The sequence below is a fragment of the Oncorhynchus gorbuscha genome, linkage group LG17 (assembly GCF_021184085.1).
Source record: "Oncorhynchus gorbuscha isolate QuinsamMale2020 ecotype Even-year linkage group LG17, OgorEven_v1.0, whole genome shotgun sequence".
Lineage (NCBI taxonomy): Eukaryota > Metazoa > Chordata > Actinopteri > Salmoniformes > Salmonidae > Oncorhynchus > Oncorhynchus gorbuscha.
Genome location: NC_060189.1, coordinates 32,325,444 through 32,350,306, shown reverse-complemented (window position 1 = coordinate 32,350,306; position 24,863 = coordinate 32,325,444). Strand labels below are relative to the sequence as shown.

The 24,863-nt window shown below is 41.5% G+C and overlaps 1 protein-coding gene across 2 annotated transcripts; it reads left to right on the top strand.

Moving 5' to 3' along the window:
• Positions 1-4,205: 4,205 nt before the first annotated feature.
• On the top strand, positions 4,206-20,906 carry LOC124002024 (melanoma inhibitory activity protein 2-like). Of its 2 annotated transcripts, none has more exons than XM_046309235.1 (23): positions 4,206-4,448; positions 6,574-6,705; positions 6,817-6,927; positions 7,095-7,166; positions 7,317-7,427; positions 7,566-7,637; positions 7,993-8,097; positions 8,327-8,449; positions 11,077-11,188; positions 11,376-11,422; positions 11,513-11,603; positions 11,909-12,047; positions 12,492-12,593; positions 12,862-12,922; positions 13,029-13,064; positions 14,213-14,280; positions 14,401-14,483; positions 14,766-14,903; positions 15,494-15,622; positions 17,242-17,385; positions 19,533-19,582; positions 20,112-20,283; positions 20,516-20,906. In XM_046309235.1, exons 1-23 carry the CDS (start codon positions 4,347-4,349, stop codon positions 20,689-20,691), a joined length of 2,376 nt encoding a protein of 791 aa, XP_046165191.1. In that variant the 5' UTR covers positions 4,206-4,346; the 3' UTR covers positions 20,692-20,906. The 2 variants fall into 2 exon arrangements, with proteins under 2 accessions (XP_046165191.1, XP_046165192.1); XM_046309236.1 differs by having other exon boundaries at positions 4,212-4,365.
• The last annotated feature ends 3,957 nt before the right edge of the window (positions 20,907-24,863 follow it).

The window sequence follows — 24,863 nt, the reverse complement described above, 5'->3', positions numbered from 1 at the left end:
TCACCATCAAGAGAGTCCTGCTGCTGACCTCTGAAAATAGCCTAGATGATGGTGAGCCTGATCACTCAGTTGGTCGGAACGTTTTAGAAGGCTCAGGGACTTCAAATCTATCTGATTTTACTCTTATTCAGACAAAATCAGAAATATTAACAGAGGAGCTACCTGATGTATCAAAGGACACGTCTGTAATGCATGCTGACGTGGAGGACATTGACACTACAGGCATTAAAGTGGTCTCATCCAATCAGACAGGAGAGGATAGTATTCTAGTGTCTCAGTGCCCGGCAGAAGAGGACAGTGATAATCAGACAAACACGCCAGCTACTGATGATGCTTCAGTGCTGGAGGAAATCGCACAGACACCTGACCCCTATCTGCATAATGCTGATATAGCTGAATCTATTTTGAATCTATTCCTAGCTGAACATGTCACTGAAAATGTCTCAGGACAGGAAGGACATCATTTGATTACCTCAAGTGTGGAGGTGGATAAGTAAGGACTAGAATGAGAATACATTCAAGGCACCAGATAAGAATGTTCATGTTGAAGAAATCAACAAAGATTCAGTTTCTCTGAAAGACTCGTTCTCTTCTAAACTATGAGGGAAGTAAATCCAATGTAATGTAAGTTGTTGATCAAGAAGAATTTCTCTCCTCTGATCATTCCAAGGAGTGGCACGAGGCTGATCCCATAGATACAGTAGGGTTGATAAACATAACCCATGACCCAACGTTAGACTCAACTATACTAAATGATGACACTACAAGTAACAAACTTTTATCTGATAAAGTCAATGATGGTAGGGAATGTAATATAGTGGGCAAAGCATCTGAGATAGTTGAAAGAGGGTTCAAATATTGAAGTTACTGAGACAGAGTGGATAGAACCAGGGAAAATAGTTGAAGTTGAGCGAGACAATGTCTTTGAGAATGATGAAACACAGCCGTTCCAGATATGATGCTAAAATCAAAAGTTATCCTGATAGCTCAGAGCTAGTTCCCCCTGAGACAGTAACAGGAAATTAAAAAAGACAGACAGCAATCCTTGAGGAGGCAGATACAGAAAACTTGTCAATGGAAGATTTCATTCATGACCACGGGAAGTCAATGAATCTAAAAAAAGACAGTGACGAGGAAAACATCCTGAAGGATAGATCCAGGATGATGAATGACCAGACGACAGCAATTGAGGACAAAAATCTGCCACAAGAAAAACAGGAATCAGATACTGACAGTAATCACATCTAAGAGTCAGTAGCAATGAAATACTTTCAAAAAGGACCAAAGGATTGCATAATAAGATCAGTCTTGAGAAGGAGAGAGCACAGGAATTAGGCCAACAGGATAGCGAAACCGATGATGGGCGAATTAGCTTATGATAATTTACGTGCAGTCAATCAGCTTTCCCCCACTTATGAAGCTAATGATGTCATTACTCTGTCAGAGAGAACAGTAGACCATGATACATTGTATTCAGGTGAGAATTTCCTTTCAGATAGTTGTTCTAATTATCAAGAATTATCAGAACTAAAGGGATGAGAAGAAGAATAACAAGAACCCCTACCTGTTATTCCTGACTTGGACCTCCATGAACCAGAACCACAGTCTCAGTCACCTTCAGTAGAGGACTCTGACAGAGCGACAACATTTTTGAAAGAATACAAGAATATCCAAAAGCACCTAAGTGCAGGTGAGAACTACTTTGTTGGACTTGTTTGGGAAGCACATACTAATGTGGCTTGACTACAACCTAAGACGCTCAGAGACTTTGAATGAGGGCCAAGATGGTGATAAGGACCTTGCTATAATATCAGGCTTGGAGAGGCTCCTGCAGTATTACATGGATTGGACAAAAACTCTGGAGGATGAAGACAAATCCACAAAACGTGTGTCACTACAAAACTAGAAATACTCCTGTCAAACATAACAAAAAGATTCCTACCAGTGTTTGCATGTCTCTTGCATGTCAATATTGGAAAGGTTAGCATATTTTGTCAAAGTTTTTGCAATTCGGTCATTGTTAGAAATGTTCTAAATCTGACCACCATTTATTGACAATGTCTTCATGTTTTAAGAATGAATTAGTGTCATAATACAACATGTTCTCCTGCAGATACAGACAAGACAAACTGCATCAATAATGATTGTTTTACTCGTAAGGAAAACGAAGACCTAACCAACCTGAAAATAAAATATATCTACTGAGGGGGGCATTCAGACTGGCAGATGGATGGGCAAACCAGGGAGGGAGTTAAAGATAAGCAGGGGTGGAATATCTTTCGACTTCTGCACGTCAAGTCACTGATGATACTATTGCTCATATGCTGATGGTTAAGGTGCTTCTGAAATGGCTCACTGTACAGGTAAGAATGCTCAAATGACTGCTTTAAATATACCCCTGTGTCATCTATTGAGATGTAATGAGATCTAATTTAAAAGGATTGGACTGCACAATGCATGTGTCAATATGAATGTCCCCTCTTCGTCATCATTATAATAGAATAGCTTAATTCTTCCAAGAGGGAACTTTGGTTGTGGCATTTGAATTAGACATAACAGCCCATTACACTATTAATTGACCCGATAGCCGAAGAAGCTGGTCCTTTAAAACCTCTGGTATGTTTCCCTGGTATGCAATAAATCATCCATCACAGTCATCATCCAACACTTTGAGGAGTTGGCTTTGGTGACTAGGCTATTCACTGGACTGTGGTAGTGCAATAACATGAGCATTTTAAATAGAGAATAGAGATGGATGTTCAGGATGTTGACCAGGTGAGTGAGAGATAGTGTTTTGGACATGCACTGAGAAGTTAGCTGAAAGGTAAACTCTCAACCAACAACAACTTCTGGGCCTACTCTGAAAGGGCAGGGCAGCTGACAGCAGAGGGACTTTAGTAACAGTTGGTCTCAGCTGGAGGGAAAGATCACTTATTCCATGTTTATAGATTATTTGAGAATGGGTATAGAGGTTGAATATGTGCTGTTTTCAAAACATTTTGCAGAGTACTACAATTTGCATTTGTTTCATCCAGGTTTCATCAGTTTGAGTGTAGGCAAGGATTGTCTATTATATTGACAAGATTGTAAAGTGACCCGCTCTAACAATGGAAAAACATGTCCTCAAAGATGGAAGTAGGCGAGATCAGGTGGGACCATTTTAGCCAATGATAAGGTAGATATGCATGTGAACAAAAGTCTATAGAGATAGAGGACTCATCTTTTATCTGTGCCACTATAGCATCTGTGACAGCATGGGCAGCGCCATTGAGGCTATCTCCATTTGAAAGTATTCAATGTTCTTCTTCTTCATTGGCTAATTGCTCCCAATTCATAGGAATCCCCATTCAGTTGACTACTTTAAAATGGTGGAACCCTCAATGGGAGTGTTGGGCCAGTAACCGAAAGGTTGCTAGATCGAATCCCCGAGCTGACAAGGTAAAAATCTGACATTCTGCCCCTGAGCAAGGCAGTTAACCCACAGTACCCCGGGTGATGATGTGGATGTATAACCGACGAGGTAAACTGATTTTATCCATCATAAGCACCTACAATAACATCTGCAAAATGTGTATGACCAATAACATTTTTTTTGATGGGTCCTCTATCTCTATGACAACACCGACAACTCTGATATAGTCTTTTTTTCCAAAGATGCCGAAATGCCACGTGCCTTCACTTATAACAGTGCATTCACGTATAACAGTGCATTTATAACAAACTAACCATTACGAAATGTATAGTCAATCAAATAAGACTCACATAGCAAATTAGCAATTCGATTTTGTTATTCACCAAATTAGACACTGATTGACCTCCATACAAAAATTCCTCACTTCGTGGACAGATTTTGGGCTATTTGGAATCTTTTGGACGTCCCTAAACTAAATATTAACCCTAACCTTAACCTCTACTCTAACCCAACTCTAATTTTAACCATTTCAAATGGCAACGTTAAGGGTGTCCCAATGATGCAAGATAGCATGGATAGTTCTACAATTGGTGACGTTGAGAATATACCAACTCAACATTAAAGCAGGAAGTGGGGCGCTGAAACATTTACCAATACTCCTTTTGAGTGAAAAGTCAAATAAACACATTACTGTGTAGGGTTAGAATTATACAAATCAACCAATATTCGTTTTAGTACAATATAAACGAAAGTGAATCGTTTGAGCGAGTTCTGGGTGCATAAAATACCATCAACCTGCGCACGTTTGAGCGTCATACGTGTCCCAACTCTCTAGTTTCATGTTGCCAACGATACTTCAAGATGACAGCTGGGCATTTGTTTTGTCAATGTTAATATAATCATGGAAATAGTATTTCAATGAAATATTCGACAAATGGAAGATCAAACAAGTGGTGAGGCAGTTGCTACCCAATTGGCTGATTTTAAAATGACAGCAAGGACCTATTACACTCTAGCCGTGGAGAAAGTGAGAGATGTGAGTGTCAAATCCAGTTAGCATGCTAGATGGCTAGCTTGGACTAGTCAATGCTAAAAACATCAAATGGTGTAGCTAGCGTTACCCAACTTTGTCATTTCTGTGAATTCAATGATTCATTGTGTAGGACTGTCAAATATGGCTTATCTACATTGTTTAGTTAACTAGCTAGCTAGTGTTTTGTCTTGTTGTCCACGAGAACACTGTTCCTGGTAAGATATCGTAACGTAAACTAATGACATGTTAGCTCATTTAGCCAGCTAACTAACGTTAGCTATCTGTTGCATCCTAATGTAAGTGTGTTCACACTTGACTTTGTCCCTTTCAGTCAATTTGTGTGAACTCATTGCGGTTCGCTTAATCATTTAAGCGAAGAGCCCCCGAAGCGAACCGATATCCTCTCGAGAGGTACGGTTCCCTTTTTAGGGTATTGTGAACACAACTCCCCAGGTTCGCTTGTAATTATTCCTGTACCACACACTAGACTACTGCAACACATGTCCCCCTACCATAAACCCTCGCATTGGTGCTACAAAAGAGAGAAGATGATGTGAAGATTCGCGGGGGAAAAGCGTGTTGTTTTTAGATATTGATTAAGGATTGTCAAGGATGCGCAGAAATAAAAAAAATAGTGTGTGTGGTGCGGGTATACTGACAAGCGAACCTGGGAAGCTTTCTGTTCACATTGCCCTAAAAAAAGTGAACCGGACCGCAGAATTCATGCAAACCGATCTCAAAACTAAAAAATAAGCCAACCGCACTGAGTTCACAAAAATTTACTGAAATTGACCAAGCGTTAAAACACCCAAAGTAGCTAGATAGCTGCCTAGTAAGTTTCACGTTTGAAGTTTAATGTCACATACACAAGTATAGTGAAATACAGTTCTTGCAAACTCAAAACCCAACAATGCAATAATCAATAACAATGTAATATAAAAATATATATATACAAATAAGCACCCAATAAATATGACCAACACAATAAGTAAGTAAGCATACTATGTACAGGGTCAGTTACAATACTGTATTTACAATGTGCAGAGATACTTGAGTGATGGTAGATATGTATATGGGAAAGGTTTCTAGGCATCAGGATATAAGATAAACAGAGTAGTAGCTATTTATCAGTCTTATTGCTTGGGGATAGAAGCTGTTCAAGAGGCTGTTGGTGCCAGACTTAATGCACCAGTATCACTTGCTGTGCAGAAGCAGAGTGAATAGTCTATGGCTAGGGAGGTTGGAGTCTTCAACGATTGTCAGGGCCTTCCTACCACACTGCCTGATATAAATGTCTTGGATGCCAGGGAGCTCTGCCCCAGTGAAGTACTGGGCTGTCCTCACCACCCTCTTTATCGCCATGTGATTGAGGGTAGTACTTTTGCCATACCAGGCAGTGATGCAGCCAGTCAAAATACTCTTAATACTCCCTTTTTGAGGGCCCCATGCTATCGCAGCTTCTTCATGACTGTGTGTGTGTGTTTGGACCATATTAAGTCTTTCGTGATTTAGACCCCAAGGAACTTGAAGCTCTCAAACTGCTCCACTGCGTCCCCGTCGATGTGGATGGGGGCATGCTCACTCCTCCTGAAGATCGGCTCCTTGATCTTACTGACATTGAGGGATAGGTTGTTGTTTTGGCGCCACACTGCCAGGTCACTGTAGGGTGACTCATCGTTGTGTTGTCAGCAAACTTGATGATTGTATTGGAGTTGTGCGTGGCCACTCATTTGTGGTTGAACAGCGAGTACAGGAGGGGACTAAGCACACAACCCTGTGTTGAGGGTCAGCGTGGCCGAGGTAATGTTGCCAACCCTCACCACCTGGGGTTGGCACGTCGGGAAGTCCAGGATCCAGTTGCAGAGGGAGGAGGTTCAGACCCAGAGTCCTAAGCTTGGTGACGAACTTGGAGTAGACAATGGTGTTAAATGCGAGCTTGTTGTGGCTCCTTGTTGCAATCACTTTACTTTTCAATCACTCACAACAACTAGCTGTGTGTCTGTGTTTAGAGGAAGTTGGACGTTTGCATTTTGACTGTTATGTACCCACAATCCAGGGCCTGAAACCTGAATAAAAATACTATAGCAAGTCTTTTGATTGTAAGCAATTTGTCTGATTTTCTACCCAGGTTGTGTCATCCCTTCCTGATGACGTAAGGCCAGGTCCTGACCTGTATGGACTTCCATGGGAAGCTGTCATCATCACTACGTTACTTGGGTTGGGCACCCTCCTATTGTTCACCTGCAGGTTCTACCAATGTGTAAGTTGACTGTCTGATATTTATACCAGCATGCAAGTATAGAGATGAACAACAGCATTCTTTCTTTTGATCGGGGAGTGACCAAGCTCACAAAATTGTTCTTGTTTCCAGATAAAGAGCAGACTATATTCTGGCAAAGAGAGGCGGATGGGCCTGAAGGTGGCTCAACTATTAGATGAAAAGTGCAAAGTACTTAAGACTTTGAGTGAGGTTCAACAAAAAGTGAGTCCTATGTCAAAGATTGCAGTGTGTGTGTGTGTGTTTCTGACTGACTGGATTCGCAAACTATTCAATGCAATGCCCTCGGAAATTACGTGTTTTGTATAGACCTGTGTGTTATGAATGCCTTTGCTACTGTTTGTTTATGTTTATTTATGTACCTTTTTTAGTATGAAAAACTGGAATCTGCCCTGCGGAATAGTGGCGTTTTGGCTCACGCCGCAGAGAGGGAGAATCTGGAGGTAAGACACAGAAATTACACAGTATAATTGTTCTCAATACTGAATAAAGAGTCTCATATTTCACCTAAATACACTGGCAAATGGTATAAAAGGACTTGGTATGCGTGTGACTTTCAAGTCTGAGTAAACCTATAATGGTCTCCTCTTCAGGTGATGTTCCAGAGGCTGAAACAGTCAAATACACAGCTTGGAGATGATATAGAAAGGTTAAAGGAGGACCTACATATCCAGAGAGCAAGGAGGTTGCAGCAGGAGGAGACGGTGAGTTTGACTTCGGACTGGACATCTTTCACCTTTTCCTGTGTTTTGATGTTTATGCGTTACTTTTATTTTTTCAGTTTCACTCTTTGCGCTCATATTTCACAGTTCATTTATTTTTGAGATGTCGTGATTTTACAGATTGCAGATATGCAGGAAACCTTGAAAACTGTAGAAGAAGAAACCAGGGACCTCAAGTCCCAGACAGAACAGGTAAAGTATGACGCTGACACTGGTCCGCATTACAGTGTTATATATCATGAACAACACGTTAATGGTAATTCCTTCCTGTTCTGCATGTTAATCATGTCGGGGCGGCAGGTTGCCTAGTGGTTAGAGCTTAGTGTTGGACTAGTAACCGAAAGGTTGCAAGATCGAATCCCCGAGCTGACCAGGTAAAAATCTGTCGTTCTACACCTGAACAAGACAGTTCACCCACTGTTCGTAGGCCGTCCATGAACATAAGCATTTGTTCTTAACTGACTTGCCTAGTTAAATAAAGGTAAAATAAAAAAAATGTCCACACACTTAGAGCCAGGATAGATGTAACATATTTTGCTCTTTTCAGGCACAGACAACCCTAAAAATATATGATATGAACAGTGAGAGGAATCAGAATAATCTGGAGGCAGCAAAAGAAGAGAAGGCCTTGCTCCAGGAGAAAAATGCACAGGTATGTAACCTGACATATAAGATGTCCATTTACAGCTATACAGTGCCAATGAGTCAGAGCCATTGATATCTGTATGTATGGCTCTGTCACTTATTGTGTTTTATACTCCAGTTCCATATCAGGCCTGGTTGCCGTTTATACAAAGAACCTGCATGGGTTGTGCTGAAGAGAAAGCAGAAAGTGTCCTATACTCTGGTGGGGTCCTCACCCTCTCCCCCTCTTCCCACAGCTGGTCCAGGAAGCAGAGGACTGGGGGGAACGGATGAGTGAACTGGAGGAGGAGATGAGGATGTGTGAGAGCTCCTACACTGGAATGGTGCAGGATGCTGCCACCAAAGACGAGAGCATCAAGGTTTGCATTCATATTACTGCACTGGCAAAAACCACATGCAGCTAAATGTGTGCCTATAACAAACATTTGCATATTCTTCCCTGTACTGGGAAAAAGCAATCACCACACACTTTGAATATTACTGAGGGTGTCAACTAGGACTGTTGCGGTGACCGTATTACCGCCACACCGGCAGTCATGAAGGCAGTCAAATTCCAGATGACTGTTTAGTCACGGTAATTAAGCTTCTCCAAGGGCTGCTGCTGGTCATTAGTAGCCTACCAAACTTGTTTACTACCTGGTACTCAGTTCTCTGTTGTCCCTCTAATCACTCTGACATCAATGTAAACACTTCATAGGAGCTCATGTTGCGCAACATTTCTATAGGCAATTGCGGGAGAAAACCGAGTGATGGCCGTAAGAGGAGGATTCCATCAGCTTTTTATAGTTATTTCTCAACTTTCCTAATATTAAGCACATTGCTTATATTTACAACAGGAGTAGAGCCTACCTGGCTGGCATGAAAATAAACCACAGGGAAAAGCATCCTCTGTTTGCAAGTGCATGATAATGGTCCATTCGAAATCAAAACAAATGTCACACATATATTATTTAGTATATGTAAATACCAGATTAAATCAAAGAATAGTCTGATCGGTGACAATATTAGCCTATCACTTGTGAATGATATATTATAATTTGTGAATGATGCCCATCATAAGAAACGATGCCTTTTTTTTGCGACTTGTTCGAATCATAGTCGCACACCTCATGTAGCCTAGCCCATAGGTCTATATGGTTTGTATCACAACTAAAGTGGCCAAATAACTTCTTAAAATTAAACACATTGATCAGCTTTACAAGGGGTGTAGACCCTAACTGGCATATATAAGCAGCGAGTGAGTTTCAAGATTGGGGAAGATAATTTTCACCATAAAAAGCCCCTTTATAATAAAAGCATTACATGCATAATTGCATTTAAGGTCGTTTTTAATAATGGTGTTTTGAAACATTCGGGCCTATAGCACTTAACCATGTGCGCATTGCTGTGCTTATAATGTGAAGAAATAGCCTAATAGTTTATCAACATTTTTAAGCTAAACGTCTGTTGCGTCAGCCACATTGCATAAAAAAACGTTTGCATCATTTGGGATCGATCACATCCCACAACTGTCCCAGACTGTTTGGAATATTTATTTCTTGCACAGAGTAGAATAGGTCGACTTTTGTACTGTGGGGGATAGTAGATTGACATAGGCTAGTGCTTTTGTTGTTTGTTAGGCCACCACATCTTGTTGACTGACAAAATATCTTCAATATGCACCTCTGAATTGGATAAGGGCACAGTTGCGTCCCTGATGTTTCTGCCTTAACTTGTAGCCTGTGAGGAAGACCGATCTCAAAACAACAAAAAAAGATCACGTGATGAAAAGCAGTGTGAGTGAGAGACTCTTCGGATTGCACAGCACACACCGGGAGAAGGGCTCAATGCAGGACTCTGGCCGCAAAAGGCATGGATTTTTTAGGGGGCGCGTTACGGCCGCCGCCATGAAATTTGAGGAATTATCAAGTGCTTGTCAAATTTGTGAATGAGACTATTTGTGTGTACAGCCTTGCGCAAAACAAACAGAGACTTCATTCAAATCATCATTTGTCTCATCATGTAGCCTTACAATGTATAAAAAATCAAAACATATAGCCCAACATTTGTAGAACTTAAGTTACATTAATAACTCTAAATTAAGCATATAGGAGTACCTATTTCTTTGTTAACCGCTCAACACAGAATAGCCTCGTGTGCACTCACTCAAATTGTTTGGAGAAAATATTTATATTTGTTCAGTATTGTTCATTTGTATTCTTTGTACTATAATATAAAATAAGGCCAGGGATTATAAGCAAATCTTTTCTGCTAAATTAACTAGTGTAGCCCACAGCCATTTGGCACAGCCACATCAGGACCTAACATAAGGACATCTGAGTTCTATTATTTTCTTCTGAAATAGACTACATGTTCTTCATATCATGCTTCTTTAGACCTGTCTAAAATAATGGATTTATTGTGAAGGTGTAGGCTATATTACATGGATTTATTAGACTTTTTAAAATGGCTTGTAGGCGGCAGGTAGCCTATTGGTTAGAGTGTTGGACGAGTAACCGAAAGGTTGCTAGATCGAATCTCTGAGCTGACAAGGTAAAAATATGTCGTTCTGCCCTTGAGCAAGGCAGTTAACCCACTGTTCCTAGGCTGTCATTGTAAATAAGAATTTGTTCTTAACTGACTTGCCTAGTTAAATAAAAAAATGTGTGGAAGCCAGGAGATAATATAAAAACATTAAGTAATGGTCAATTACCGTGAGACCGACAGTTTATTTGCTTGACAATCACCGGCTGATGACATTTTGTGACTGCCACAGCCCTAGTGTCAACTAACAATTAGTTAGGCTGCGCCATTTAGGGTGTCAACTAATTTGAGGCTATAGTCATAATGGTAATCCTCGATTATTTTAAATGGTATATACTGTGTTTTGTTGTATCACTCAACAAAATACGTTTCCTTGGGGGAAAAACTATAGTTATTTAAATGGTAAAGCCTTCTCACGCTTTCTCTCACTCTCACTCTCTCTCTCTCTCTCTCTCTCCATTAGTCCCTGACAGACTGCCTGTTGAAGATAAAGGACTGGGATTCAGTGCTGGAGGACGGAGCCAACGGAGAGGAGAGAAATGGGGCACGAGGGGTGGAAAATAGAGAGGGGCCAGGTGAGGTTTCGGGAGATAAGACTATAACTGCCAGTAGGTATGATCAACTGGCTTTCGCTCACCCTTTCTTCGTATTATTATGCAAGATCATCGGATGGGTTTAAAAAAAAACATTTGTGTCGGGATATTGAGGAAGTGGGATATCTGTGTCTTCCCAGATTTAATATTTTTGTTTTTGTATACACAGATAACCATCAACGACAAAGAATACAGAAACTCATTCATGCAGCCAAGGTATGTCTTCACTTAAATAAAATTCTGTTTTACAAACTAAACTCTTGTCAGCAATAGATGGGAAATGAGATTTGTTTTTTATTTTTTCAGATGAATGCAGACTTGAAGTCGGTGGATGAAGACAAGGACAGGGTGTTTGCCAAGCTAGCAGATGAAGTCAAGGCCATGGAGGATCTCCAAGGTAAGCAGAGTATTATGCTGTTCAGTAGTAACTTTTCACTGCGGAGAACAAAACAAGAATATAACAAAGTTAATTTTATAATGTACATAAAATGACTGTAGATTTATATTGAATTGAGCTTCAGTTGTTCATGATACAACAGACACAAAGGGTTGGTTTCCCAGACGCATATTAAGCCTTGTCCTCCTGGACTAAAAAGGACAGGCCTCAGTGTCCGGGAAACCGGCCTAAACTGCAGTAAACTTCTGACCTTTAACGAAAAACCATGTCTAGTTTTTAACACCAGGTTGACTCTTGGGTTGCAGAGGGGATTAAGAAACTTGAGAATGAGAAGGACTCTCTGCAGACCGAGAGTGAGAAGTACATGGGCCAGGTGCAGAAACTACAACAGAAACTGCAGATCATGACGGAGATGTACCAGGAGAATGAGCTCAAACTACACAGGTACTGTACAGGAGCCACTTTAAGGCGGACCCAAATGCACAGCTTCATCCATGAACATTATGTAATTTTATACAGGCTGATCATAACAAACAAAACATTTATGAAGGATTTATAAGCATTTATAATGGCTGATTTATGAAAGTTTGGTTCCACTTCATAATAACTATATTCAATAAGTGGGACTGTTGAACTGCTGCATACCTGGTAATATAATACTATATGTAATTTAGCAGACACTTACGCAAAGCAACTTAGTCATGCGTGCATACCTTTTTTTATGTAAGGGTGTCCCCAATGGGCATCGAACCCACTATCTGTGGCATTGCAAGCGCCTTGCTCTAACAACTGAGATGCACTGGACCACACAAGGCCTGTAAATGTTTGTCTGATCATGGCTGTTCCACTCTGTGGTATGCATATAATGGGTGTTCTCCCTGGTGTCAGGATGCTGACGGTGGAGGAGAGGGAGCGTCTGCAGAAGGAGGAAAAGCTGACCAAGGCTGACAAGAGTATCAGCCTGGCCGTGGAGGAGCTCAGCAGCTACAGGTTGGCTACTGGACATACACACACACAAACAAACCATCCCTGACTCCAGATATCACCTGTCTCCAAACCTACCCTGCAAATCTCTTGTTTACGGTGTTTTCATACAGGCCTGAAATTTAAAGGTATGCTTCCAGTACACTTGCTGTCAATCGAATACATTAATACATTAATTTTGTGAAACATAGAGTTGCACATGTCCAACATTTTTCACTGGGTGTTTTGTATTGCGAGTGCTTGCATCAAGGTGCTGTTTTGTTTCCACACAAAGGCAAAGAGCACAAGACCTGGAGGATGAGCTGGAGAAGACCAACCAGGCCTACAAGATCCAGGTGGGAGATCTGACAGTCTGTCATAAGAGGCGTGAAAACATAAACCACATGCAATTATCTGATGTATGGCCAATAACAAATGTCATTCTCCCTCTACATTTTTCAGATAACCTCCCAGGAAAAGAAGGCACACAATAACTGGGTAAGTACATAGTAGTAACATACATACACACACTATGGCGCACACCTCAGCTCATAGTCATGTTAAAGAGCAACTGAATGCATTTCTGGTTGAAAACAGCCTATGTGGCATCGATATTAGAAATGTTTATTCCAGTGCCAAAATTGACTAAAGTGTAAGTAGGATCATTTTGGTCATAAGGTCAGTATATTCCTAAACTGAGTTTTGTGAGATTTGTGTAACTGATGTCATCACAATTTACATAAGGGCTGGGTATTGAGAGTATTGATAGCCTAGCATAGCATTAAGTCTGGCATTCAGCATGCAACATTTTCACAAAAACAAGAAAAGCATTCAAATAAAATAATTTACCTTTGAAGAACTTCAGATGTTTTCAATGAGGAGACTCTCAGTTAGATAGCAAATGTCAAGTTTTTCCAAAAATATTATTTGTGAAGGACAAATCGCTCTGTTTTGTTCATCACGTTTAGGTAAGAAAAAAACAGAAAATTAAGTCATTACAACAACGCAAACTTTTTTCCAAATTAACTCCATAATATCGACAGAAACATGGCAAATGTTGTTTAGAATCAATCCTCAAGGTGTTTTTCACATATCTATCGATGATAAATCATTCGTGGCAGTTTGGTTTCTCCTCTGAAGAAATGGAACGCGCATGGACCTGGAGATTACGCAATAATTTTGACGCTGGACACCGGGGGACACCTGGTAAATGTAGTCTCTTATGGTCAATCTTCCAATGATATGCCTACAAATACGTCACAATGCTGCAGACACCTTGGGGAAATGACAGAAAGTGCAGGCTCATTCCTGGCTCATTCCTGGCGCATTCACAGCCATATAAGGAGACATTGGAACACAGCGCCTTCAGAATCTGGGGCATTTCCTGTATGAAATGTCATCTTGGTTTCGCCTGTAGCATTAGTTCTGGGTCAATCACAGATAATATCTTTCCAGTTTTGGAAACGTCAGTTTTTTTTCTTTCCAAATTACATGCATAATCGAGCATCTTTTTGTGACAAAATATCTTGTTTAAACGGGAACGTTTTTTATCCAAATATTAAAAGAGCGCCCCCTATCTCAAAGAAGTTAAATAGGATTTCCTCAGCTTGGCGACTCATCTCTAATCTCTATTGTCTGCATTGTAGCTAGCAGCACGAGCTGCTGACCGTGACCTGGCTGACATTAAAAGAGAGAATTCACACCTCAGGCAAAAGTAAGTACTAAAGAAAACAGTCAGTTTCACCAGGCACCAGTGTTGTCACGTGTTGCTACAAAATAGTATTTCCCTGCAGTGTGGAAAGTATTCTCCAGCTTGTGGTGTGTCTCCATGCAGATTGACTGATACTCAGTTCAAGCTAGATCTGGTGGAGAAAGACCCCTATGCTCTGGACAACATGGGCAGACCTCCATTCAGAGGTGAGTCTACAATAACCCTCCTATCACTCTAACTATAATCATATCCTCCGCTGAATCCTAACTCGCCCCCTAGCTCCTATTCCCTACATTGAGACGATTAGATAGGTGAAAGCAATATGGTGACAATCCGAAAGTCAAGATGAAGTTATTATTAACAGAACTACTTACAGTATATCCATCCAATCCTCTCAGATCTACAGGAGTGTATCGTGTAATAGGGACTAGGTGTTGAATAGGTCATTATTCTGATATTTGAACTTTCTGTCTCTCCCTGACCTGCAGGTGAAAGGTCACCGTATGGCCCCTCCCCCCTGGGTCACCCTGCCTCCGAGAACAGAACCTTCCTGTCTCCGCCCACCCTGATGGATGGCCCGCCACACCTCTCTCCAAACTTCCCTCCCATGGCACCGGGAGGCAGAGGTGACTTCTCCAGTCCAAACCCCCTCTTCAGTGCAACATGTGGCACTGCACCGCAGCCAAATGTACATGGCTTGAGGCGTGTGTCCTTGAAGCATTGCAGAGTATCATGTTCTAATCGTTGGCATGTCATGAGTTTATAATTAGGATTCTATTTACGTTTTCTATTTAGTACCAACTGATGTGCCATGACATGGTGAAAATGCCATTAAGAAAGCAGGATAAATAGATTATTTAATTCAGTTTGGATTATTATTTAATCCCTGTCAATTAAATTGAGTAAAGCAATGCTGAAGTCTGTTCTTAATCACCTGATACAAATACATGCTGAATCTTAATTTGCTTGAAGGTTGATGCATCTGTTACAGAGATGCTTATCTTTATAGTCTAAATTGCCTTGGTGGTGAGCATGCACCAGCAAAATGGGGAATGATATGCAGCTGTATCACCTACAGAGGGAGCATCGTCTTTGCACATGATGTATTATTCTGGTCTTGTCATCCTTGCTTCATGAACTCATTGACATTATGCTGTCTCTCTCTTTCTTGCTTACCTACCACTCACACATGTCTCTCTCTCTCTCTCATAACCAGTATCCCGAGGCCTAGTAGATCCCACCGGTGGGGTGGACTCTGATCGGAGTGGTGGTCCTCACTCTGACAGTGGCTCGCTATCTCCCACCTGGGAGAGGGATCGCAGGGGCCCACCTATACCCCCTCCAGGTACAGTGATGACCACCCGCTATCGCCCCCCCCCCCCCTCTAGCCTACTATATTATGAAAAATACTCATTCAGTATCAGCCCTAAAGGGTGTGTGTTCGTTATTTATTTACGTCAGTATGATTTACCATCTTTTGCTATGTAAAGATGTCCGTACTTTCTTTTGGGTTGTAGAAAAATATAATTAGTTATAGGGTGAGAGTGAGTTATATTTGTTAGTCGACTGTCAGATTATTTCACAGCTGAACAATTCCCCTCAGTTGGTTACTGTTGTGGTCAGCCAACCCTGTGAGAGGTTTGAGATACTCTTTCTTGTTTCAAATCTCTGTTATCAGTCTGTGAGGTGCAGACCTAGTCGTGGTCAGTGAGTGTATGACTACTCTATATATACAAAAGTATGTGGACACCCCTTCAAATGAGTGGATTCAGCTATTTCAGCCACGCCCTTTGCTGACAGGTGTATAAAATTAAGCACACAGCCTTACTGAGGAGCTCAATGACTTTCAATGTGGCCGCCTTTCCAACAAGTCAGTTTGTCAAATTTCTGCCCTGCTAGAGCTGCCCCGCTCAACTGTAAGTGCTGTTATTGTGAAGTGGAAACGTCTAGGACCAACCATGGGACAGCCGTGAAGTGGTAGGCCACACAAGCTCACAAAATGGGACCGCCAAGTGCTGTAGTGAATAAAAACTGTCTGTCCTCTGTTGCAACACTCTACCTATTTCCAAACAGCCTCTGGAAGCAACTTCAGCACAATAACTGTTTGTCAGGAGCTTCATGAAATGTTTTTTTTTTTTTTACAACGCTACCTGCCCGACTGCGTAGTGCCAACTGTAAAGTTTGGTGGAGGAGGAATAATGGTCTGAGACTGTTTTTCATGGTTTGGGCTAGGCCCCTTAGTTCAAGTGAAGGGTAATCTTAACGCTACAGCATACAATGACATTGTAGATGATTCTGTGCTTCCAACTTTGTGGCAACAGTTTGGGAAAGGCCCTTTCCTGTTTCAGCATGACAATGCCCCTGTGCACAAAGCGAGATCCTTACAGAAATGGTTTGTCGAGATCGGTGTGAAAGAAATTGACTGGCCTGCACAGAGCCCTGACCTCAACCCCATCGAACACCTTTGGGATGAATTGGAACGCCAATTGCGAGCCAGGCCTAATCGCCCAACCTCACTAATGTATTGAAGAGTCCGAGCCTGAGCTGCCACTGGTTTGTGTCAACTCGAACCAGGATCTCTAGTGGCACAGCTAGCACTACGATGCAGCGTCTTAGACCACTGCGCCACTCAGGAGGCCCTGGAGCTAGGAACTTTTTAACCATTTAGTTCAGTTATCATGGGGGAGCAATTAGCATGTGGCATCACTGTATTTTTGGTTCGTCAATGACAATTCCATCATACCCATTCTACTACTGTCACTGTTCTGTGTACTAAGTAAATGCATCATGATATTATGCTTGTTTTTGTTAGTTTTTTTGACCTGCTTTTGGCTCCAGTCCCCTTTGGACAGCACACTGGTTGTTTTGATTTGGACATTTCTGCTCTGATCCCCATCCTCAGTGCAGCTGGTCTGAATAAGGCTGCTGAAACGGTGCTCTCTCTCTCTCTCTCTGCTCATAAAGGGTATATGTATCCAGACCCAGGCCTTCCCTACAGGAGACCCCTGCCTGGAGCCTTTCCCCTTGGGCCTATGGGCCCTCCCCCACCCAGAGGCCCCGGTCCTGCTGAGCCCCACAGCTTTGGGCCCCACCCTGGAGATCAATCTGGTGAGAACCCTCCTTTTTGACCTTTTCTCTCTCTGTATTACAGCGCCGTATAATTCATTTTAGTGATTGATACTGTATCTCTGCACCATAGCCACTCTGTCAAATAAACTTCAAAAGGATGTTTAGTGCTTGGAGTATGTAACTGAAGTGATGACATACATTTCAGGACAGTATCTTTTTAATGCTGACGTGATTCAGACCAAGCTCCTTTGTCAGAAGCACACTGAATTAGGAGGAGTGTACATGATTAGTATACCTCTGAAGAATAATGTCATGTTAGCTATAGAATGAGCAGGATATTTTGCCCAGTGTTGGGTAACTCATTACGTAATCAGATTACTTTTATGAGTAACGGAGTACATTTTTAAAATTGGGTGATATTATAACATTCTTTGTCAACTAACGTGTGCGTTACTTTCAGATTCATATCCTTACTGGACGCGTTTCCATGATCCGATTTTTGACTTGTTTCCTCATTTGATTCTTGAGCGAGCCATTGATCGCTTCTTTGATAGCAAAAGCACGTAAAGGGCTTTCCCATCTAGTGGCAAGTGTGCCCTCTATACATCTCTAGGGTCCGTATTACGTGCAATCTATAACCAGAACTGGGGGCTCGAAAGAGAGATTTTGAATGAAAAGATGGCCAGATATCTGAACAGATTTTCTTAGTGTACAGTGCATTTGGAAAGTATTCAGACCTGTTTTCCCACATTTTACATTACAGCATTATTGTAAAATGTATTAAATTTAAAAAAACATCCTCATCAATCTACACACAATACCCCATAATGACAAAGTGAAAAAAATTTTTTTTTTAGAAATGTTTGCTAATTTAAATAAACAAAAAAAGAACTGATACTCGAAATTGAGCTCAGGTGCATCCTGTTTACATTGATCATCCTTGAGATGTTTCTACAATTTCATTGGAGTCCACCTGTGGTAAATTAAATTGATTGGACATGATTTGGAAAGGCACACACCTGTCTATTTAAGGTCCCACAGTTGACAGTGCATGTCGGAGCAAAAACCCATCCATGAGGTCCAAGGAAGAGAGATCAAGAACGGTTGTGTCGAGTAACAGATCTGGGGAAGGGTACCAAAAAATGTCTGCAGCATTGAAGTTCCCCAAGAACATAGTGGCATCATTCTTAAATAGAATAAGTTTGGAACCAATAAGACTCTTCCTAGAACTGGTCGCCCGGCTAAACTGCACAATCGAGGGAGAAGGGCCTTGCTTAGAGAGGACAACAACCCTACTCACACAGCCAAGACAATGCAGGAGTGGCTTCGGTACAAGTCTCTAAATGTCCTTGAGCCAGAGCCCAGACTTGAACCCGATCAAGCATCTCTGGAGAGACCTGAAAATAGCTGTGTAGCGACACTCCCCATCCAACCTGACAGAGCTTGAGAGGATCTGCAGAGAAGGGGAGAAACTCCAAATATAGGTTTGCCAAGCTTGTAGCATCATACCCAAGAAGACTGGAGGCTGTAATCGCTGCGGAAGGTGCCTCAACAAAGTAGAGTAAAGAGTCTGAAAAATACTGAAATATCACATTTTCACAAGATCTTTATTTTTTAAATATTTTTTTTGCTTTGTTATTTTATGTAGATAAGGGGATAAATATATATTTTTTAGAATAATACTAAGGTAACAATGTGGAAAAAGTCAAGGGGTCTGAATACTTTCTGAATGCAGTGTGTAAGCAGCCCATATGATAGCACAGCTTTTGTAGACTATCACAGGAAAGCAGCGTCATAGATGAAAGGAGAAAATTGTGATCAAACTTGAGTTAGTAAGTAGCCTGTCTTTGGTAGAGCGTGCGCGGCTCCCTCTGACAGTCAAACAAACTGAGTTTGAGATTTTGTTTCTTTCATGAAAGTAACTCAAAGTAATAACACGTTACTTTACACACAAAGTAATTCATAAAATGTCATGCATTACTTTTTCAAGCAATACATATTAATCAGAACACTGTGTCCAATGTGGAAACTCCCTTGTTTTGACAGAGTTGAGCTGATAGCATTAAAGAGCATGAATGAACCCTGTTTTCATCAAGTTCTTAAGGCTGGAATGACATAAACCCACCAAAGACTGAAGTGGATATAGCTAGGTTCTTACTGTGTTTTTTTCTCTTGTGTTCTTGCAGACTCAACATTTATGGAAAACAGCATGGGCCCTGGTGAAAATGAAAGGGATGTAAGTATTCTAACCCTTATATTAACAATACATTGGCTCATTCATGTACTGTCTCTGTCCATAGGTGCATATTTTGCTGTAAAACCAATTTCCCATTGGGGATCATAAAATGTTCTACTACAGGGATGGTTAACTTTGACAGGGGTGTGGGATTACAAAAAATCTGAGTTTGCCATCATGGCCGCAGTGGCTCATGGGTCTACGTACCCACATTCAAACCCACACATTCAGTCAGAGCTGGCCCTAGCCTTTTGGGGGCCCCGGGTGAAAGAAATCCCCCCCCAAAAGAGAAAAACAGCGCTTTGCTGCTATTCTACTTATTTGCCATGGGATGGAGAGAAAAATGAGCAGTTTCACAGATTTTCTGCAATTCTGCACATTCTACCACATTTTGAAATTGCCCTTTTATTTGACTATTCAGACCCTGACTAACTAAAATTATTAGTATATATTTTTTTCCCCTGTAATTTTTCCTGCAAAAGGGGGATCAAATTAAGATCCTACATCTATATTTAAAATGTTTCCGCAGTCCCACATGTCAGCACCTGGAGATCTGAGGATGGGGCCTCCTCCCTTAGGACCCCCTGGTATGGGTCCCCTCCCCCACATGGACCCTTACTTTGCACGCAGAGGCCCCCCAGGCCCTTACGGACCCCCAGACTTCTTCCCCCCACGAGGTCCAGCAGGGCCACCCATAGGCAGTAAGTATTATTCTCTGTATCCCTTACATATTAAAGGCTCATGTGCTTTGTACTTATAATGCATTTATAACTGAAAGTTTTTATGTAATTTGGTTCTATTAACAAGCTATGGGTGGGAGATGAGGAATGTCATTTTATACCACATTCACTACATCTTGCAGGTTTAATGACTCTGCATGTATACTGTTAGACTAACTATACGTAAAGCTTATCCCCTTGTTTTCCTCTGAAGTGCGAGGACCACCTCCCCCGGGAATGTTTGGGCGATTTCCACCTCTGCTGCATATGGGCTACGCTCCCATGAGGCCCCACCCAGACAGTTTTCCCCCTGGACCCCCTCCAAGGCCCTCCCCACCAGACAGCGAACAGCCTCCTGACCAGTCCCCTTCTCCACACGATGTCATCTGAGCCATCTCTCCCCCTCCCTATGAGGGAGAAACTCTCTCTCCGCCTGCTTCCTGTGTGGCACTTCACTTCCTGTTGTGCTGGTAGTGAGCGACTTAGGGTATGCTCAAGGACTGTTTCTTGAAGTGTAACCAATTGTCATTTGACTGTCTTTCCCTTTTTTAGAGGCCGACAGTGGAATTGTTTCCCCACTGTCTCACACACACACACACACACACACACACACACACACACACACACACACACACACACACACACACACACACACAAATAGATTAGTGGCTTATTAGGACTGTTGAGAGAATACAATACCACCATGAACTGGAACTACTAAGTGATCACTGTTGCCATGTGTATTTCTGGTGTTGAATGCAGTGTCTTTTTGAAGAAGTTCCATAGTTATGTGAATCTGCTGATGGTGAACTGCCTGTGAGACTGCCTTTTTCTGAGTTGTGACTTAGGCAAATTTGAGAAGGCTGTGTTTTCTTGCAATGTCAAAGCCTTTTTCATTTTACTTTGAAATAAGTCCCTAATTTCTCCCTTGCATTCTTGCCATGTGTATATATTAAGATATTGTGAGAAGGGAAGTGTGTGTATACCACCCTTAGTCCATTCACATTTTCTGTCAATTGACCTGAAAGATGTTCATTACTTTTTAGCTGGGAGTTCTTGACCGTCCATAGTTTGATCATTAAATGTCAAGAAATTACAGTAGTGTTAGCCTTGAGGGAATATGAGATATTGTGAAAGTCTAATAAATTATGCTCAAGTGTTTAGTTGTTTTACATTTTCATAGATCAAATGATTTAGGGGATAAGGATGGAATCACAAATTATAGAATAAATGAATGGCAGCTCACTTTTCTGCTCAAGTCTATACAAATGGCATGCCATATTGGTCTTCTTCAGGTAGAACTAACCCTTACATGACCTGAAAAGGACCGTATCAGCTGTGCCATGACACAATGTCTAGCTCTGACATGTAGTTGAAGTTTACATCCACCTTGGCCAAATACATTTAAACTCCAGTTTTTCACAATTCCTGGTAAAGATTCCCTGTCTTAGGTCAATTAGGATCACCACTTTATTTTAAGAATGTGAAATGTCAGAATAGAGATTTATTTAGGCTTTTGTTTCTGACCCTGTATGTCAGTTTACATACACTCAATTAGTATTTGGTAGCATTTCCTTTCAATTGTTTAACTTGGGTCAAATGTTTCAGGTAGCCTTCCACAAGCTTCCCACAATAAGTTGGGTGAATTTTGTCCCATTCGTCCTGACAGAGTTTGTGTGACTGAGTCAGGTTTGTCGGCCTCCTTGCTCACACAAGCTTTTTCAGGTCTGCCCAAATCTTCTATGGGATTGAGGTCAGGGCTTTGATGGCCACCCCAATACCTTGACTTTGTTGGCCTTAAGCCATTTTGCCACAACTTTGGAAGTATGCTTGGGGTCATTGTCCTTTTGAAGATCCATTTGCGACCAAGCTTCAACTTCCTGACTGATGTCTTGGGATGTTTTTTTCAATATATATACATTTTCCTTTCTCATGAAGCCATCTATTTTGTGAAGTGCACCAGTCCCTCCTGCAGCAAAACACCCCCACAACATGCTGCCAACCCCATGCTTCACAGTTGGGATGGTGTTTATCAGGTTGCAAGCCTCACCCTTTTTCCTCCAAACATAATGGTCATTATGGCCAAACAGTTCTATTTTTGTTTCATCAGACCAGAGGACATTTCTCCAAAAAGTACATGTGCGGTTGCAATCCATAGTCTGGCTTTTTTAATGGTGGTTTTGGAACCGTGGCTTCTTCCTTGCTGAGCGGCCTTTCAGGTTATGTCGATATAGACACTTTTGTAGCCGTTTCCTCCAGTATCTTCACAAGGTCCTTTGCTGTTCTGGGATTGATTTGCACTTTTTGCACCAAAGTACGTTCATCTCTAGGGGACAGAACGCATTTCCTCCCTGAGCGGTATATGACAGCTGTGTGGTACCGTGGTGTTTATACAGTGTCTTGCGAAAGTATTCGGCCCCCTTGAACTTTGCGACCTTTTGCCACATTTCAGGATTCAAACATAAAGATATAAAACTATTTTTTGTGAAGAATCAACAAGTAGGACACAATCATGAAGTGGAACGACATTTATTGGATATTTCAAACATTTTTAACAAATCAAAAACTGAAAAATTGAGCGTGCAAAATTATTCAGCCCCTTTACTTTCAGTGCAGCAAACTCTCTCCAGATGTTCAGTGAGGATCTCTGAATGATCCAATGTTGACCTAAATGACTAATGATGATAAATACAATCGACCTGTGTGTAATCAAGTCTCCGTATAAATGCACCTGCACTGTGATAGTCTCAGAGGTCCGTTAAAAGTGCAGAGAGCATCATGAAGAACAAGGAACACACCAGGCAGGTCCGAGATACTGTTGTGAAGAAGGTTAAAGCCGGATTTGGATAAAAAAAGATTTCCCAAGCTTTAAACATCCCAAGGAGCACTGTGCAAGCGATAATATTGAAATGGAAGGAGTATCAGACCACTGCAAATCTACCAAGACCTGGCCGTCCCTCTACACTTTCAGCTCATACAAGGAGAAGACTGATCAGAGATGCAGCCAAGAGGCCCATGATCACTCTGGATGAACTGCAGAGATCTACAGCTGAGGTGGGAGACTCTGTCCATGGGACAACAACAGTCGTATATTGCACAAATCTGGCCTTTATGGAAGAGTGGCAAGAAGACATTTCTTAAAGATGTCCATAAAAGTGTAGTTTAAAGTTTGCCACAAGCCACCTGGGAGACACACCAAACATGTGGAAGAAGGTGCTCTGGTCAGATGAAACCAAAATTGAACTTTTTGGCAACAATGCAAAACGTTATGTTTGGCGTAAAAGCAACACAGTTCATCACCCTGAACACACCATCCCCACTGTCAAACATGGTGGTGGCAGCATCATGGTTTAGGCCTGCTTTTCTCCAGCAGGGACATGGAAGATGGTTAAAATTGATGGGAAGATGGATGGAGCCAAATACAGGACGATTCTGGAAGAAAACCTGATGGAGTCTGCAAAAGACCTGAGACTGGGATGGAGATTTGTCTTCCAACAAGACAATGATCCAAAACATAAAGCAAAATCTACAATGGAATGGTTCAAAAATAAACATATCCAGGTGTTAGAATGGCCAAGTCAAAGTCCAGGCCTGAATCCAATCGAGAATCTGTGGAAAGAACTGAAAACTGCTGTTCACAAATGCTCTCCATCCAACCTCACTGAGCTCGAGCTGTTTTGCAAGGAGGAATGGGAAAACATTTCAGTCTCTCGATGTGCAAAACTGATAGAGACATACCCCAAGCGACTTACAGCTGTAATCGCAGCAAAAGGTGGCGCTACAAAGTATTAACTTAAGGGGGCTGAATAATTTTGCACGCCCAATTTTTCAGTTTTTGAATTGTTAAAAAAGTTTGAAATATCCAATAAATGTCGTTCCACTTCATGATTGTGTCCCACTTGTTGATTCTTCACAAAAAAATAAAGTTTTATATCTTTATGTTTGAATCCTGAAATGTGGCAAAAGGTAGCAAAATTTCATGGGGGGCGAATACTTTCGCAAGGCACTGTACATGCATGCTGAACGTGGTACCTTCAGGCGTTTAGAAATTGCTCCCAAAGATGAACCAGACTTGTGGAGATCTACAATCTTGGCTGATTTATTTTGATGATCCCATGATGTCAAGCAGAGGCACTGAGTTTGAAGGTAGACCTTGAACTACAGCCACAGCTACACCTCCAATTGACATCATTTATCAGAAGCTTCTAAAGCCATGACAATTTTCTGAACATTTCCAAGCTGTTTAAAGGCACAGTCAACTTAGTGTATGTAAACTTCAGACCCACTAGAATTGTGATACAGTGAATTATAAGTGAAATGTCAAACAATATTTGGGGAAATTACTTGTCATGCAAAGTTGATGTCCTAACCGAATTGCCGAAACTATAGTTCATTTGTGGAGTGGTAAAAAAATTAAGAGTTAACGACTCCAACCTACGTGTATGTAAACCTCCGACTTCAACTGTACCTGTACACTGGGTTAATGGGAAGTAAAATTACACCAAAGGTAAAGCACTGCCATAAACTAGGATCAGCACAGGATTATTGTAATTCAAATTAAG